The sequence below is a fragment of the Sebastes umbrosus genome, chromosome 15 (assembly GCF_015220745.1).
Source record: "Sebastes umbrosus isolate fSebUmb1 chromosome 15, fSebUmb1.pri, whole genome shotgun sequence".
NCBI classification, from domain to species: domain Eukaryota; kingdom Metazoa; phylum Chordata; class Actinopteri; order Perciformes; family Sebastidae; genus Sebastes; species Sebastes umbrosus.
The window spans coordinates 18,812,486-18,825,559 of record NC_051283.1 but is presented as its reverse complement, the minus strand read 5'-3'; the positions used below and the strand labels follow the sequence as shown (position 1 = coordinate 18,825,559).

Genomic DNA, 13,074 nt, shown 5'->3' with positions numbered 1-13,074 from the left:
TGGAGTTTTCAGACTATTTCCCTTCAATGCACCTTGGAAGTAGGTGAAGTCGTGCCAGAAACCTCCACTCTGCTTCTACAATTTTCAAAGGTAAGCATATTTTTTTCCACCGTATCTTAGTTTCAGAGGTATTACTCAACATAATTGTGTTACTTAATACCACAAAGTCTAATAAGGGGCAAATGATTTACTGAAGGAAAGAAGTCAATCTCAAAGCCAGTTTCATTCACTGAACCCCAAATCTTTATTAACCACTGCTTGCTCACAAAGATATACGTGGAGAGGAGGGAAACACACAGATGGACAGAGGAGAGAGAGAGAGAGAGAGAGGCAGGTAGGATAGTCTTTGTCTGTGATGTACTTGTTGTTACACACTGTAACGGTGTTGGTTTATTTACTCCACCGGATCAATATCACAAAACACTGTTATCTACCTGCCATTATCTGCAATACACACACACACACACACTCACACACATCTACGGGCCTACCGTGCGTGTGTTACCGACACCCTGATACTTTAAAATACGCTCATGTACACCTTTTACAGATGGAAACACTGTGTTCATGAATCATTGCTGCAGCTGTACCTGTTATGGCTTAAATATCTTTCTGGTGCCGACCTTTCGGTGGCGTTTACAGTGTCTTGGAGTGAAGTGCGATGACTCCAGATGATGTTGGGCACTACTCTAACCTCGATGAAATGGAGAAAGGGTGGAGTTTATTTGTGTTTTCTCCGATTTAAGATTCACAGTAACAAGTTTTTGTTGCACTCCAGCGTTCTTGAGATAACCTCAGTTGTGTTGTATAGTACAGTAACGCGTGATTGGAAGCTTGTTTCTGAGGGATATAAGAGGCCCCGCCGTCGGCCAGGGATGTTACGTGAGCTTTCCGGTGCCAGATGGGACAGAAATTTAGCGAGCTCCTCCTGAGCTCTGCGCTATGATTGGCTAAATGCCTGCCCAAGTGGAGAGCGTGCGAGCGAGTGCTTCTACAGTATGTGGAGAGATGAAGAGGTTGCAGACGGAGGGAAGGAGGATGAGGATGGGCTCATTAAATGCTATAGTGTTCTCCTGCGGTACAGTCACCATCTACCTCGCAGGAGTGGATGTGCAGCGACGGCTTGCGGTCCCCACAGAAAGCCAACTGTCCCCTTTTCCTTCTGCCAGCTTTCCCTCACTAATTGGTACATTGGCAATAAACTGGATGGAAAATCACTCCAGCCAGATCCAATTTTTTGTTTCCAGATCTGCAGGGGTCAAATGAGTAAGCGCCCACTCGGAGGGGACGAGGGAACGGAGCCAGCATGCGGGCCTTGTGAGAACGCAAACCAGTCGCCGCGGCAAACATCAGCTATCTGGCAAACTCACAACAAACACCTACGCCTGAAATGATCCTCAGGCTGAAATGAACAAAGAAGAAAAACATAAAAATGAATTATTACATCCATATATAAGCAGGGAGAGGAAACTTATATAGAAAAAATGGCACACTGCAATCAATACTTTTGCTGCTTGTATCGTACTGTATATAACAAAAAAAGAAGTATTTACAGAAACCAATACCCACTTGTCACTTGTCAATTTTTTTTCTTTTCTTCTCATTTGAAACGGAGCAAAAACATTCTTTTTTTTTTTGGGAAGAGTGGGGGGGGGAGACATTAATTTTTCTAAATTATTTTTGCTTTTTTTTGTTTTCCACCCCCAACCCCATTTGAACCTCCCACTGTCTCGGGGTGGCGTCTCAGGCTGTGGTAGTTTCATAGTAGTATGGGGGAGTATGGCGGAGGGGTGGAGAAGGACGGAGGGGACATGTGGGATAAGGTGGGGAGAGGGGTGTTCCTCGGGTGGGGAGGGGGGGTGGTGGGTGGGGTGTTTTGGAGGTGGGACGTGTTGGGGCTTCTCACGCTGTCACTTCTTCTTTCAACTCCTTGTTCCTGCGTACCTCCTGAGCATGCCTCTCCTAGAAAGAAAACACACACAGATTGAGGATGTCATGTTATTCTCTGCTGTCAGGCCTTCTCCTGACATTTTGCTTCTTGCTCACTTCATCATTTTTCATCTTTGACCTTTGCAGTGAAGACTTACTTTATTTCCTTTTCCTGCTTCCTGTCATTTAATTCTTTTATCTCCCACCTTCCAAGCGCAAGACTCTATCTTTGTTTTTTATCAAACCTAAATCTTCTCCGAAAGGTGCTCCATTTACGGAGGTCAAGCAGGTGCACAAGCCCTCCTTACCCTTTTCTTCCTCTTGTCTCCACCTTTTCATTCTTTTATCATCATTCTCCTGTCATTTTTTATCAATTTTCCTCTCTCCCCCTCCTCACCAGGAGCCAGTTGTACCAGCACTACCTTAGTTCAGACTTATAGCTCAGTCCGTTCGCACGAAAAGGCGTATGAAAGCCACAATAATGCGCAAGGCATTTGGCGAGCAATAAGAACGCCTTTCTTGTGTTTGGCGGGTCATTTGTACGCCATGTAGTCTGTACTGACCACAATGTAAATGCATCCGCGTAAATATGCTACGCTCAGAGCTAGTGACGTAGAATAAAAAGCGAGAAAGACCACTTATGGCGGACGGGATGGGAGGAGACACCAGGAGATCGGTGTTTTATTTTGTAAGTTACGTTAGTGACGTTTGCCACATGTTTTCCATACTTATGTTACGTTGTTTCCGTACGTATTTTACTTAGTTTACATACTTAGTTTAAGCCCAACCATGAAGTTTTTTCGAAACCTGTAGTTTTGTTGCGTAAACCTAACTGCGGGCGTTACCGTAGTTTTGTTCTGTGGCGTACAAATGACACGCAAAAAGCCTAGATGTCCTCATGACACACAGAATGTCCTTATAATTTCGTGCTATTTATACACCTTCCTGTGAGAGCAGGTTGAAATATTCATACGTGTATCCATATATAAATAAAACAGTCCTAGTTAGTTGCACAGGTGCTACGTTACATCTTGTGACGCTACAGTGACTTCCTATTTACATAGTTGACTGCTTTTGATTGGACGCCGCTAAATATTGGTTTCTAGCAACTGGTTTACAAACTACCACATTAGCTTAGATATTTTTTACATTTTAATTTTGCAACCTAGTTTACAATAGTAAATCAATAATTTGAAAAGAGCTAGTAGGAATTAATAAAACTTACTGTACAGAAAATATCATTGGAGAGTTAAATGAATAAATAATGAATAATATATAATAAATATGATCATAATAAATAAATGAATGTTAAAAATCCAAATAATCTGAATAATTGTGAGATTTTGTTCTTCTTTTTTTGCGTCTGAGGTGACTTGGATTCATGAGCTCAGCATATCTAAAATCATGGCTGTGTCCCGGCTCCTCACCCTCTCCTGCAGGCGCTCCATCATGGCGGCCAGGTAAGCCTGCCGGTTCTCTTCGTTTTGCTCCATCTTCACCTGGAGCTTCTCCTCGGCCATGCGGCTGAAGTTGCTGTTCTCCTCCATGGCCTTCAGCAGCACGTCGCGCTCGTGGTCCCGCTTCTCAGCCAGGGCCCGGAGCACCTGCGCCTCCTGGGACTGGGAGGGAACGGAGAGGAAATGAGTCGGAGAGCAAAGGGTCGATAGAGAGACAGTGATTTAATGAATACCACTCATTGATTTGGTTTCAGATTTAAGCATGAGTCAGAGCTGCAATCAGACTCACAAATTAATGTTAAGCACACAAACGTCTGGAGGTGAGAGAACTTCTCTCCTCACCACATTCATCATCTATTGGCATAAACTATAATTTAAATAATAAACTGTATGTTTGACCAACAGCAGTGGACATCTGGTGTTAAAACAATTGTCAAACTGTGTTATTGATTCAATAATTGATTTGTTGGTGGGTTGCTGGATTTGTCAGCTGCTTGTATTGACATTCAAATCAATGAGATGCAGGAATTAGCCAGAGTCAGATTAGATTTTTCAGGCAGTTTTGCAGCTCAATGTGATGCATGATTGACCAAACATCCAGACGTCAAGGGAAGTCATTGCAGCATTAGCATACCAGTAGCATTATGGTTGAATTTCTCCTTTTGTTTTGGGTTAGAAATGGTTTAGTTTGGCTATCACAAAAAGCTGTTTGCGGCTCTTATTGAAGGAAAGTGATGTGTGGCAGCTGGGTGCAGTGAAAATGATTGGGTGCGTCCTTACTCTCCTCCGGTCCTCAGCTGCCTCCAGTTTCTTCTGGATGTCCTCCAGGGAGAGGTCCCTCTTTGGGGGGGTGGTGACGCAGTGGGCAGCGTCAGACACGGGAGAGATCGGCTTCAGGATGACCTCAAAGGCCTGGCCCGAGGCTCGCTTGTTAATGGGCTTGATGTCCATGTCTGCACGAAAGAAAAAGCCTTTGTTGTCTCTGTATGACTTTTAATTCAAGCATGTTTTACAAAGAAGATAAAAGGTCTGATTACCTTCAAAGTCACCCATGACGTTTTTGCGGGTCTCGGGGTACAAACAAGAGCAGATGAGCGAGAAGACGGAAATCTCCTTCATCTTCTCTTTGTACGCTGTGGAGGAAAATTCAAAACATGACTGCGTGTATGAGTGCACTGCTAAAACACACATGCAACAAAATATCATTAACCCACTAACATACAAAAAAAGACGAAACATCGTTAACCCACTTCCATCTCCACGGGAGGTCCTTGATGTACATATCCAGATTTTTTTTAGAGGAATAATTATTCATCAAGTCTTCCGAAAAGAAAACCTCATCAAAGGATATCTCGTGGAGCCGAGCTGCTCTGGGTTTTGTCGGCATTTTGTGGCCTTTGTTTTCAGTCTTTGTTTTCATTTGATGTGTCCTTACTTGGCCTAATTTCCCCAAAAGCCAAGATGCTGCCGTCCCCATAGGATTCTCCACACATCATTAGCTATGCAGTATTATTTATTAACATTGTCAGACCAACGCCCTATTGTTGCTCAGCCGTTCACCAAACGACATCATGCTTTTCAGGTAATTCAGAAAAGCACAGAAACCAGGATTTACTCTAAATGTTGGGATAATCTTTGGGTTGATCTTTGTCTGTGGCTTGTGGATAGAGGCTAATAGAGGAGGGTTTAGCTTATCAGCATAACGCAGCAGTATGTCTGTCCACCCCTGGTCCGTTTATGGTCCAAAAAGTTAATAACACTGAAGCAAAGCTGGCATCAAATCGCACTAGTCGTATTTGGCAACCTGCGCCCTGCTCAGTAGGGAGAGACAAAGGGCAGCTGGTGAAAAAGCAGAGAAGAAAAAGAACACCCAACCTTGTCTAACCTTGATTATTTTTTTTATTTTTGGCATCTACTACTTTGTAATGTGAGCCCAGAGTTCAGCAGCAGTCCCTGCAGGGAGAACGGCAAAAAATATCTGCAACGCGCCACAGCTTGTGAAATATTCTGCTTTTTGCACAGTGTTCTTTCGAGGTACACCACGGTGGAGATTTGCATGCCGGCTGTCACATTATGGAATAATCCATCACCCAGAGCACAAGGCCTGCAGGGCTGAAGTGTACCACGTTGATTCATTATTTGCAGCGCAGGGCTACAGTAGCAAAGCCAGAAATGAGATTTACTGTGAAAGAGCTTCTCCACGGTGGGGTACGGTGTACAGTATGATTAATCCAAATCCTCTTCCTCACTCATATTCCCCCTGCTCACTCTCTCCTCCTCTTCTTCTCTCTGTGTCTCGCTTTCTGCCCTGCAGACTGGCAGACGCCACAGTAATGTGATCAACTCTCAGATGTAGCTCTCTCTAACTCTCTGATGGCCTTGTTAACCCCTTCCCTGAGGAGGAAGTGAGACAGGGTGGGGAGCGTGGAAGGGGTTGGGAAAAAGGAGAGGGGTAGAAAATAGTGAGAGTTCTGTCAGATGAAAGGGAAGAGAGGGTGGAGGAAGATGGGGAAGATGTTTGGCTGTTAGGGTGCGGCTTCACCGCCATGGCAAAACCTTTCTGATATAAACAGAAATCCCAGACAGGAGGATTAAAAACCAGTAAAGGGGACAGCTCCCAGTGGGACTCGCAGCCGCCATCAACTGCCCCGAGGACAGCCTAATGGAAGCAGCCACCTCAGGTGGAGAGCACTTAAATTTGTAATTAGCGGACCGTACCATTTCTGCTGACGGGAGGGGAGGAATGGAGCTTCTGGAGGGTTGTCACAGGCTCATTAAGTGCCATGTACGTGTCAAGACCCCAGAAGCCATTTTCTCCCACACACACGCACACAACCCCAATCGACAGCTGAAGACTCGAACAGTTAACAACTCAGTGGAGCAGGTAATTTGGGTTAAGAGCTTCTGGAGCAGATCAGCAGAGATTCTTCAGCTCAGTGGTTGCCAGGTCCTGGGTGGGGCCTTTTCTGTGTTCAATAATGCTTTTCATTTCATTAGTTTATTTTCATAATGGATTAATCTGATGATTCTTTTTCTCAATTAATTGGTTTATTTTTGGATCTATAAAATATAAAAAAAAAGTGTGAAAAATCCCCTTCACAATTTCCCCATTGCTCATAAGAATGTCTTATTTTGGTTACAGAAAATCCTCACATTTGAGGAGCTGGAAGCATCAAATGTTTACTTAAAAAAATGACTAAGGATTCATCGATTATCAAAAATAGTTGTAGATTAATTTTCTGATGATCAACTAATTGATTAATCAACAAATCGTGGCAGCACTATTCTGGTTTGTTTTATTTGAGGTGCAATGATTAATCAATTAGCTATTTAAGCAACTACTAAATTAATCACAACTATTTTCAATTAATCAGTTTGAGTAATTTCTTAAGAAAAAAAAATTTAAATTCTCAGATTCCAGCTTAAATAAAGTGAATATCTTTGAGTTGTGGACAAAACAAGACATTTGAGGACGTCATCTTGGGCTTTGGGAAATACTGATGGACATTTTTCACCATTTTATGACATTTTATTGACACAACTAATTGATTAATCGAGAAAATAATGGACAATGAAAGTAATCATTAGTTGCAGCTCTATTTGAGGCGAGTAAGCTTGTTATTTTTTACTATGTACTGTATCAGAGCAAATCTAATTTCTTGGAAGATAACCACCAGAGTCCTGCAGATTTTTCTTTCATATCCCTAATCAAAAATAGATGAGATTCTCTATTGTGCAAAAATATGAAATTGTATTTCTCCTGAGAGAAAATATATTTTCCTTCTGTAACCGCTGCAGTAATAAGCTCATTCCTGTTGGATCAGCCAGAATGACGATCCACAGCTGGAAGTGTCCACACACACACACCAGTGTCTGTTCAAAGATACTGGCTGAGTTTCAGACACGCTGGGCCAAGTATGTCAATCTGAGATAATTTCAGACAGACATGACACCACTTTAATGCTCCCACTCCCACTCCAGCAGGCTGGTTTCAACCAGTCAGCTCTGCATCCTCTCAGAGAACTGCCTCTCCTGTCCCGACCACAGACACACAGCCAGCACTTCCTCTTCCAATCCATCAGCCACCATCTATCTACTCTACCTCCTCCCCCGCATTGCATCCCTCTTCCCCAGCACCTTCTCCTCCGTTTCATCTGTTGCTGATGTATGTATGTATTTCTCGCTCTCTCCATCCCTCCACTCTCTGCATCTCATGGGAGCTTCAATTCTGCGTTAGCACAAACCACCACCCCTCTGTTTGGTGCCTTTATTTCTTCCTCCCTGCCTCCTTCTTCTCCTAAATGCCCAACCCCCCGCTATAAAAACTTAAACAGGCAAAAGAGTCACTTTGAGCAAAAAGGCACAAAGTGAAAAACAAGATACTGTTGACGAGGCAATGAGCAAACTGTGAGCCTGTGTATCACAGCGTTTACTGCCTTCCTGGGTCCTATATAACCTGGCAGCAGTATCTGTGTTCGGCACATACTGGCCCTTTACAGCTGTGCCACCTGGCAACAATATAACCAAGAAATTATGAAGGTATTACCACGGCGAAATTGGCTATTAAATGAAACAATATGGTACCCAGATGATCAACGGCAGGTCCAGTCATTTATTGTCGGAGTGATGATGGGCTTTTTCCAAAACCGCACCCTGTGTTCATCCAAGAAAATCAGTGTAGGGCTGCAGCTAAGGATCATTTTCAATACTTGTTAACCTTTTGGTTTATAAAATGTCAGATAATTGCGGAAAAATACACATCTGTTTCCTAAAGGATGTCTTTAAATATCTGGTTTTGTCTGAGAATCAGGCCAAACCTAAAGATATTCAGTTTATTGTCACACAAAACCAAGAAAAGCAGCACAATTTAGAAGCTATAACAAGAGATTTTTATGGATTTTTGCTTAAAATATGACTTATATGATTGTTGAATTATCATAATAGTTGCCTAATAAATTTCTGACTAATCGACTAATTGATTAATCAACCAATTACAGCTCCAGATCAGTGCATTAAAAGTGCAGACCACTGTACCCTGTTTTATGTTAGTGACCGTATTCTTAATTTAATTCATTTTTTAATTTAATTTATTTACTTCATTATATTTTCATTGTAAATGTATATCCTTTTAAACTTTTTGTTTAGCTATTTATTTTCAATTGATTGTTATTATTATTATCTTATACACTGCCATATGTTCAATTTGGGGGATGGTTCTGTGTTGTATGTACAATGTGTTAAATGTATAATATCAATAAATATATGTAACAAAAAAGATGCAGACCAAAGAGATAGCTCTATGAAAATGTCCAGAATCTACTATTTAAAACACCTGAGGAGGATAACATCAAATTTGCCAAACTACGATGCTTAAAATGTCTAAGCTGTCTCATCCAGATGTTGATTTTCTTTTACAAGCGATGAGCAGATAGATCACGATGGCGTACCATCACTGCTGGATTGATGTCACCTCTTCCTTTAAAAGAGCAACAGTCATCTGAACCAGTAATGGGAGTGTGTGTGCTGCATTGATCGATGAACGAGACTCGGCGATAAATCAGCATGAATTATGAGTCTTTTGTGCTTCATGAACACGGCATATTGCGACAATCTTGATTCAGACGATAAGATGAGAAATGTAGCTGGATTTGGACGTGACTAGTTGCTTGAAATCGACGGTGCTGTCGTCTGAGAAGCTTCTGTTTCTGTACACAAAGGAATTGATTTGTAGGGAACCGGCTGAATGGCCACACCTAATTGGATTTGACAAGTGTGCCTGATAAGGTTCAGGAAAAGGGCTTGGAGGCCTTAATGCACACGGGAGTGGTTCTGTTTGTAGGATAGTTGCAGGGCCGGCTCGAGCTCTTTTGGTGCCCTGGGGCCAGATTCGCTTAGGGCCCTCCCGCCTATGCTGCTCCAGGGTTAGGGTCCACCACCCCCGAGACCCTATAACCCTAGCCCTGTAAACCGGAACACTCATAAGACATCACAATGGTTTTAAGACAAAAATCAAGATTTTTATTTTCATAAATAACTGTATTTATTATAATATAAATAAATAATTTGGTCCCTGATATTTTTGGCTTTAGTCAGTTTCACTACAATTTACACTTTTATTAACAAATAAATGCGGCAGGGCATGAAAAAGTGAGAGAAAGAGAGTTACAGGGGTGAAAAGTGTGTTTCTTTATTTATTTATTTATTTGTTCATTTATTACCTCAATGCAGAAAATGAGGAAGGGTGCCCACTGGCATTTTTTATTATCATTTTTATTATTATTATTATTATTATTATTATTATTATTATTAGTAGTAGTAGTATAATATCTTTATTATTATTATTATTATTATTATTATTATTATTATTATTATTATTAGGCGGCACGGTGGTGCAGTTTGCACTGGAGTGCAGGTTACCATTGCAGCCTCACAGCAAGAGGGTCACAGGTTCAAACCCGGCTTTGGGCCCTTCTGTGTGGAGTTTGCATGTTCTCCCCATGTTAGCGTGGGTGTTCTCCGGGTTCTCCGGTTTCCTCCCACAGTCCAAAGACATACAGGTTAATTGTTGACTCTAAATTGTCCGTAGGTGTGAATGTGCGTGTGAATGGTTGTCTGTCTCTATGCGTCAGTCTGGTGAACTGGATGTACCCCTGAAGGTGACACCGTTTAGGCGACCGCCTATATGGCCTATATGCCTTAATAAGCCGGCCCTGGATAGTTGATACATGTGGAGGCTTGATGATGTCTCCATCCTAACATCCCACACATTCACATATATTCAGGTGTATTTATCCTGCCTTATTTTCTTTAAGTGTGCCACCGTGTTTCTGTACAATAGAGCCGACGACGTGAACTCAACGACCTGCTGACTGCTTTCTCCTCAGAGTGTCTGCTCCCTGCCCATCCCATCCTGCCTGTCCGCAGCTCAAATCATGGAGGAAAAAAAAAGGGAGGAGGAGGAGGAGGAGGAGGAGAGGGGAATAAATATCTAACGGTCAGGGTGTAATAGCCGGTGTCCCTCAGCACAGCAGACAGCGTGCAGGACCCCTTATACCGCTGTCTGTCTGTCTGCATGCCCCTCCATCCATCAGGAGCCTAGTCAACCAGAAAACAAACAGACTAGACTGGCCTAACACACACACACGCATTGCACTTTTACAGCTCCTTAAAGCGCTTTCCTTAATGTCAGATTCTTTTTGAGGGTCACATCCAGTGTTTACAGGCCTCACAAGTGATACGATCAATAAATACTAAAAATATCAAGCCTTGATATGGAAATTTGACCATAGCATAACATGCAATTTGATTTTATACCCAATACTGCCACATTATAGGCTACTAAAGCCTCAATAATAATACACTTATCAAACATAATAGGCCACATTTTGCAGTCTACAACCTCCCCTAATAGGATTTGAGGTCTTATGACATTAATTTTCATTGCCAGTCGTAAATTCTTCCCTCGACTGCAAAGCATTTCTGGAAAAAAAGGGATGCTCTTTTTTTTTCTTTAATATCTCTCTCTCATTCATGCCTTTTAGCGGTCACCCACAAAATTGGTTTAAGCAGGCTTTACACCACCAACAGCTACAGACTATAGGATGGCCCAGTTTTTCTTAAGGAGATTTGTCACAGTGAGATGTTTCACACCCTGGAGAGAGAGAGAGAGAGAGAGACAGAGAGAGACTGAGAGAGAGAGAGAGAGGGGGATGCTGAGAGAGAGAGAGACCAGAGATGTTGGGTGGGGTCGCTGCATTATGCTGCTCGGCTGTGAGTCAGGTGCAGCAGGCAGACAGGCATCGACACAATGCTGCTGCTGTGTGAGGGAATAAAATCAACATTTTTTTTATGTTGATATGAATTCAATCTCTTTCATTTTCTTGCTTTAAAGGAAATTTTGAAAAAAAAAAAAACATGCGTCACCAACTGAATCCCAAACTAGCTCATATTGATCTGCACTATAATTTGGATTTATGATCAATAAGCACAAAAATGACTCTTTAAAAAAACAAAGATTAAAAATTCAATTCTGCAACTTCATTATAAAGGAGTGACTTTGCAGTCATGAGGAGTTTGGCCGCTCCCTCTCCATCATCCAACCTCTCAGCATCCTTTTGTGCCATATGGGTGTCGCCACGCACAGCATCCTCTCAGCATCCTCAGCATCCTTTTGCTCAGAGAAGAAAAATAATGTGCAAAAACTCACCGATTGCTGTCTTAGCCATGTCTGTACTGGTGGTGGTGTTGGTGGTGGGTTGACCGGAGGATGTGCGTCTGTTTGCTGGATGCGGTATCTCGGTGTTGAAGGGACTGCTGGTAAGGCACTGAGTCAGCAGAGACGAGGACTGCCGGTGCGCCTGGTGGTTTCTGTGAGGAGATGCGTCAAGTCCGCGGGAAATAAGTGGAACACAACCGGAAGTGGGTCGACTTAGCCTTCAGAATAAAAGACAAAGCCTACTGTGCTTTCCAACTCCCACATACTATTTAGTATGCCAAAAAAAAAGATTTAGTATGTCCTAATCAGGGAATGAAATTAGCATCTGCCACCTGCCAAATACAGGGTAAATGTTGGCAGTGGCAGGTAAAAAAACAGGTTTTCCTTATATTAAGAAATATTATTTTTTAAAAGCAATTCCTAAATTAAGGTGTAACCTGAATTAAAAACAGTACACTGAATTAAGGTACCACTGACTCAGTGTTTACAATTTTAAAGTGTTCTACCTACTGTAGATTTCAGAAGTGGCAGACAAAAAAACTGAGTGGCCGGTAGAAATGTTCAGGGACCTGCCACTGCAGCAGGAGAGGAAAAAGCTTAATTTCAGACCCTGGTCCCAATACATAGTATGTCAAATTCAGTTTGCCAAAAAACTACACAGGATGTCCTACTACATCAAGTCGCATTTTGCAGTATGCAAGCCAGAGATGCTTTTCTGGCTATTCTGATCCACAATCCTCTGCTCAGAGGGGTCAAAGGTCAAGGTTATGACCAAGCCTGCAGGGAAGAGCGCTGTGTAGATATTTTGTGAAAGCACCAATAGCCAACCCTAATGTATGGTCGCAATATTGATATCGAGGTATTTGGTAAAAAATATTGTGATCTTTTTTTTTTTTTTTTTTTTGGCTTTTGCCTTTATTTGATAGAAATAGTGATAGTGTTGAAAGGCGGAGAGAGAGGGGATGACATGCAGCCAAGGGCCACGGGTCTGATGTGAACCCCGGGCCGCTGCAGCAAGGACTCAGCCTTTGGTACATGGGGCCCCGGCTTTACCAGGTGAGCTACCGGGGCGCCCCAATATTGTGATATTTGACTTTTTTCCATATTGCAAAGCCCTAGCTGCAACAGTTACTCAATTTATAAATTGCCAGAAAATGAGTGGGCAACTATTCTCATAGAGCTATCATTCGTTTTAGTCATTCTTTTCAAGATAAATGCAAAACACAATTCCCTGGTTACAGCTTCTCAAATGTGAGGATTTGATGTTTATGTCATAGCCTACCTATATGATAATAAACAGAATCTCTTTGGGTTTTGGTTGAATAAAGCCAAGGTTGAAGAACGCTACTAGAATAGCCTACATCATCTCGAGCTGTGAGAAAATATAAGGAGTAGCCTATATTTTCCTCTATTTTCTGACATTTTATAGCCTGTAGGCCTATAACAATTTATCAAGAAAATAATCAACAGATT

The 13,074-nt window shown here is 42.2% G+C and overlaps 1 protein-coding gene across 1 annotated transcript; it reads right to left on the bottom strand.

Moving 5' to 3' along the window:
* Positions 1-220: 220 nt before the first annotated feature.
* Positions 221-11,768, bottom strand: stmn2b (stathmin 2b). The gene is made up of 5 exons (XM_037795264.1): positions 11,593-11,768; positions 4,424-4,519; positions 4,167-4,339; positions 3,357-3,548; positions 221-1,962 (listed from the first exon to the last, which is right to left on the bottom strand). The coding sequence occupies exons 1-5, from the start codon at positions 11,609-11,611 to the stop codon at positions 1,903-1,905; spliced, it is 540 nt and encodes a 179-aa protein (XP_037651192.1). The 5' UTR covers positions 11,612-11,768; the 3' UTR covers positions 221-1,902.
* Between the last annotated feature and the right edge of the window lie 1,306 nt (positions 11,769-13,074).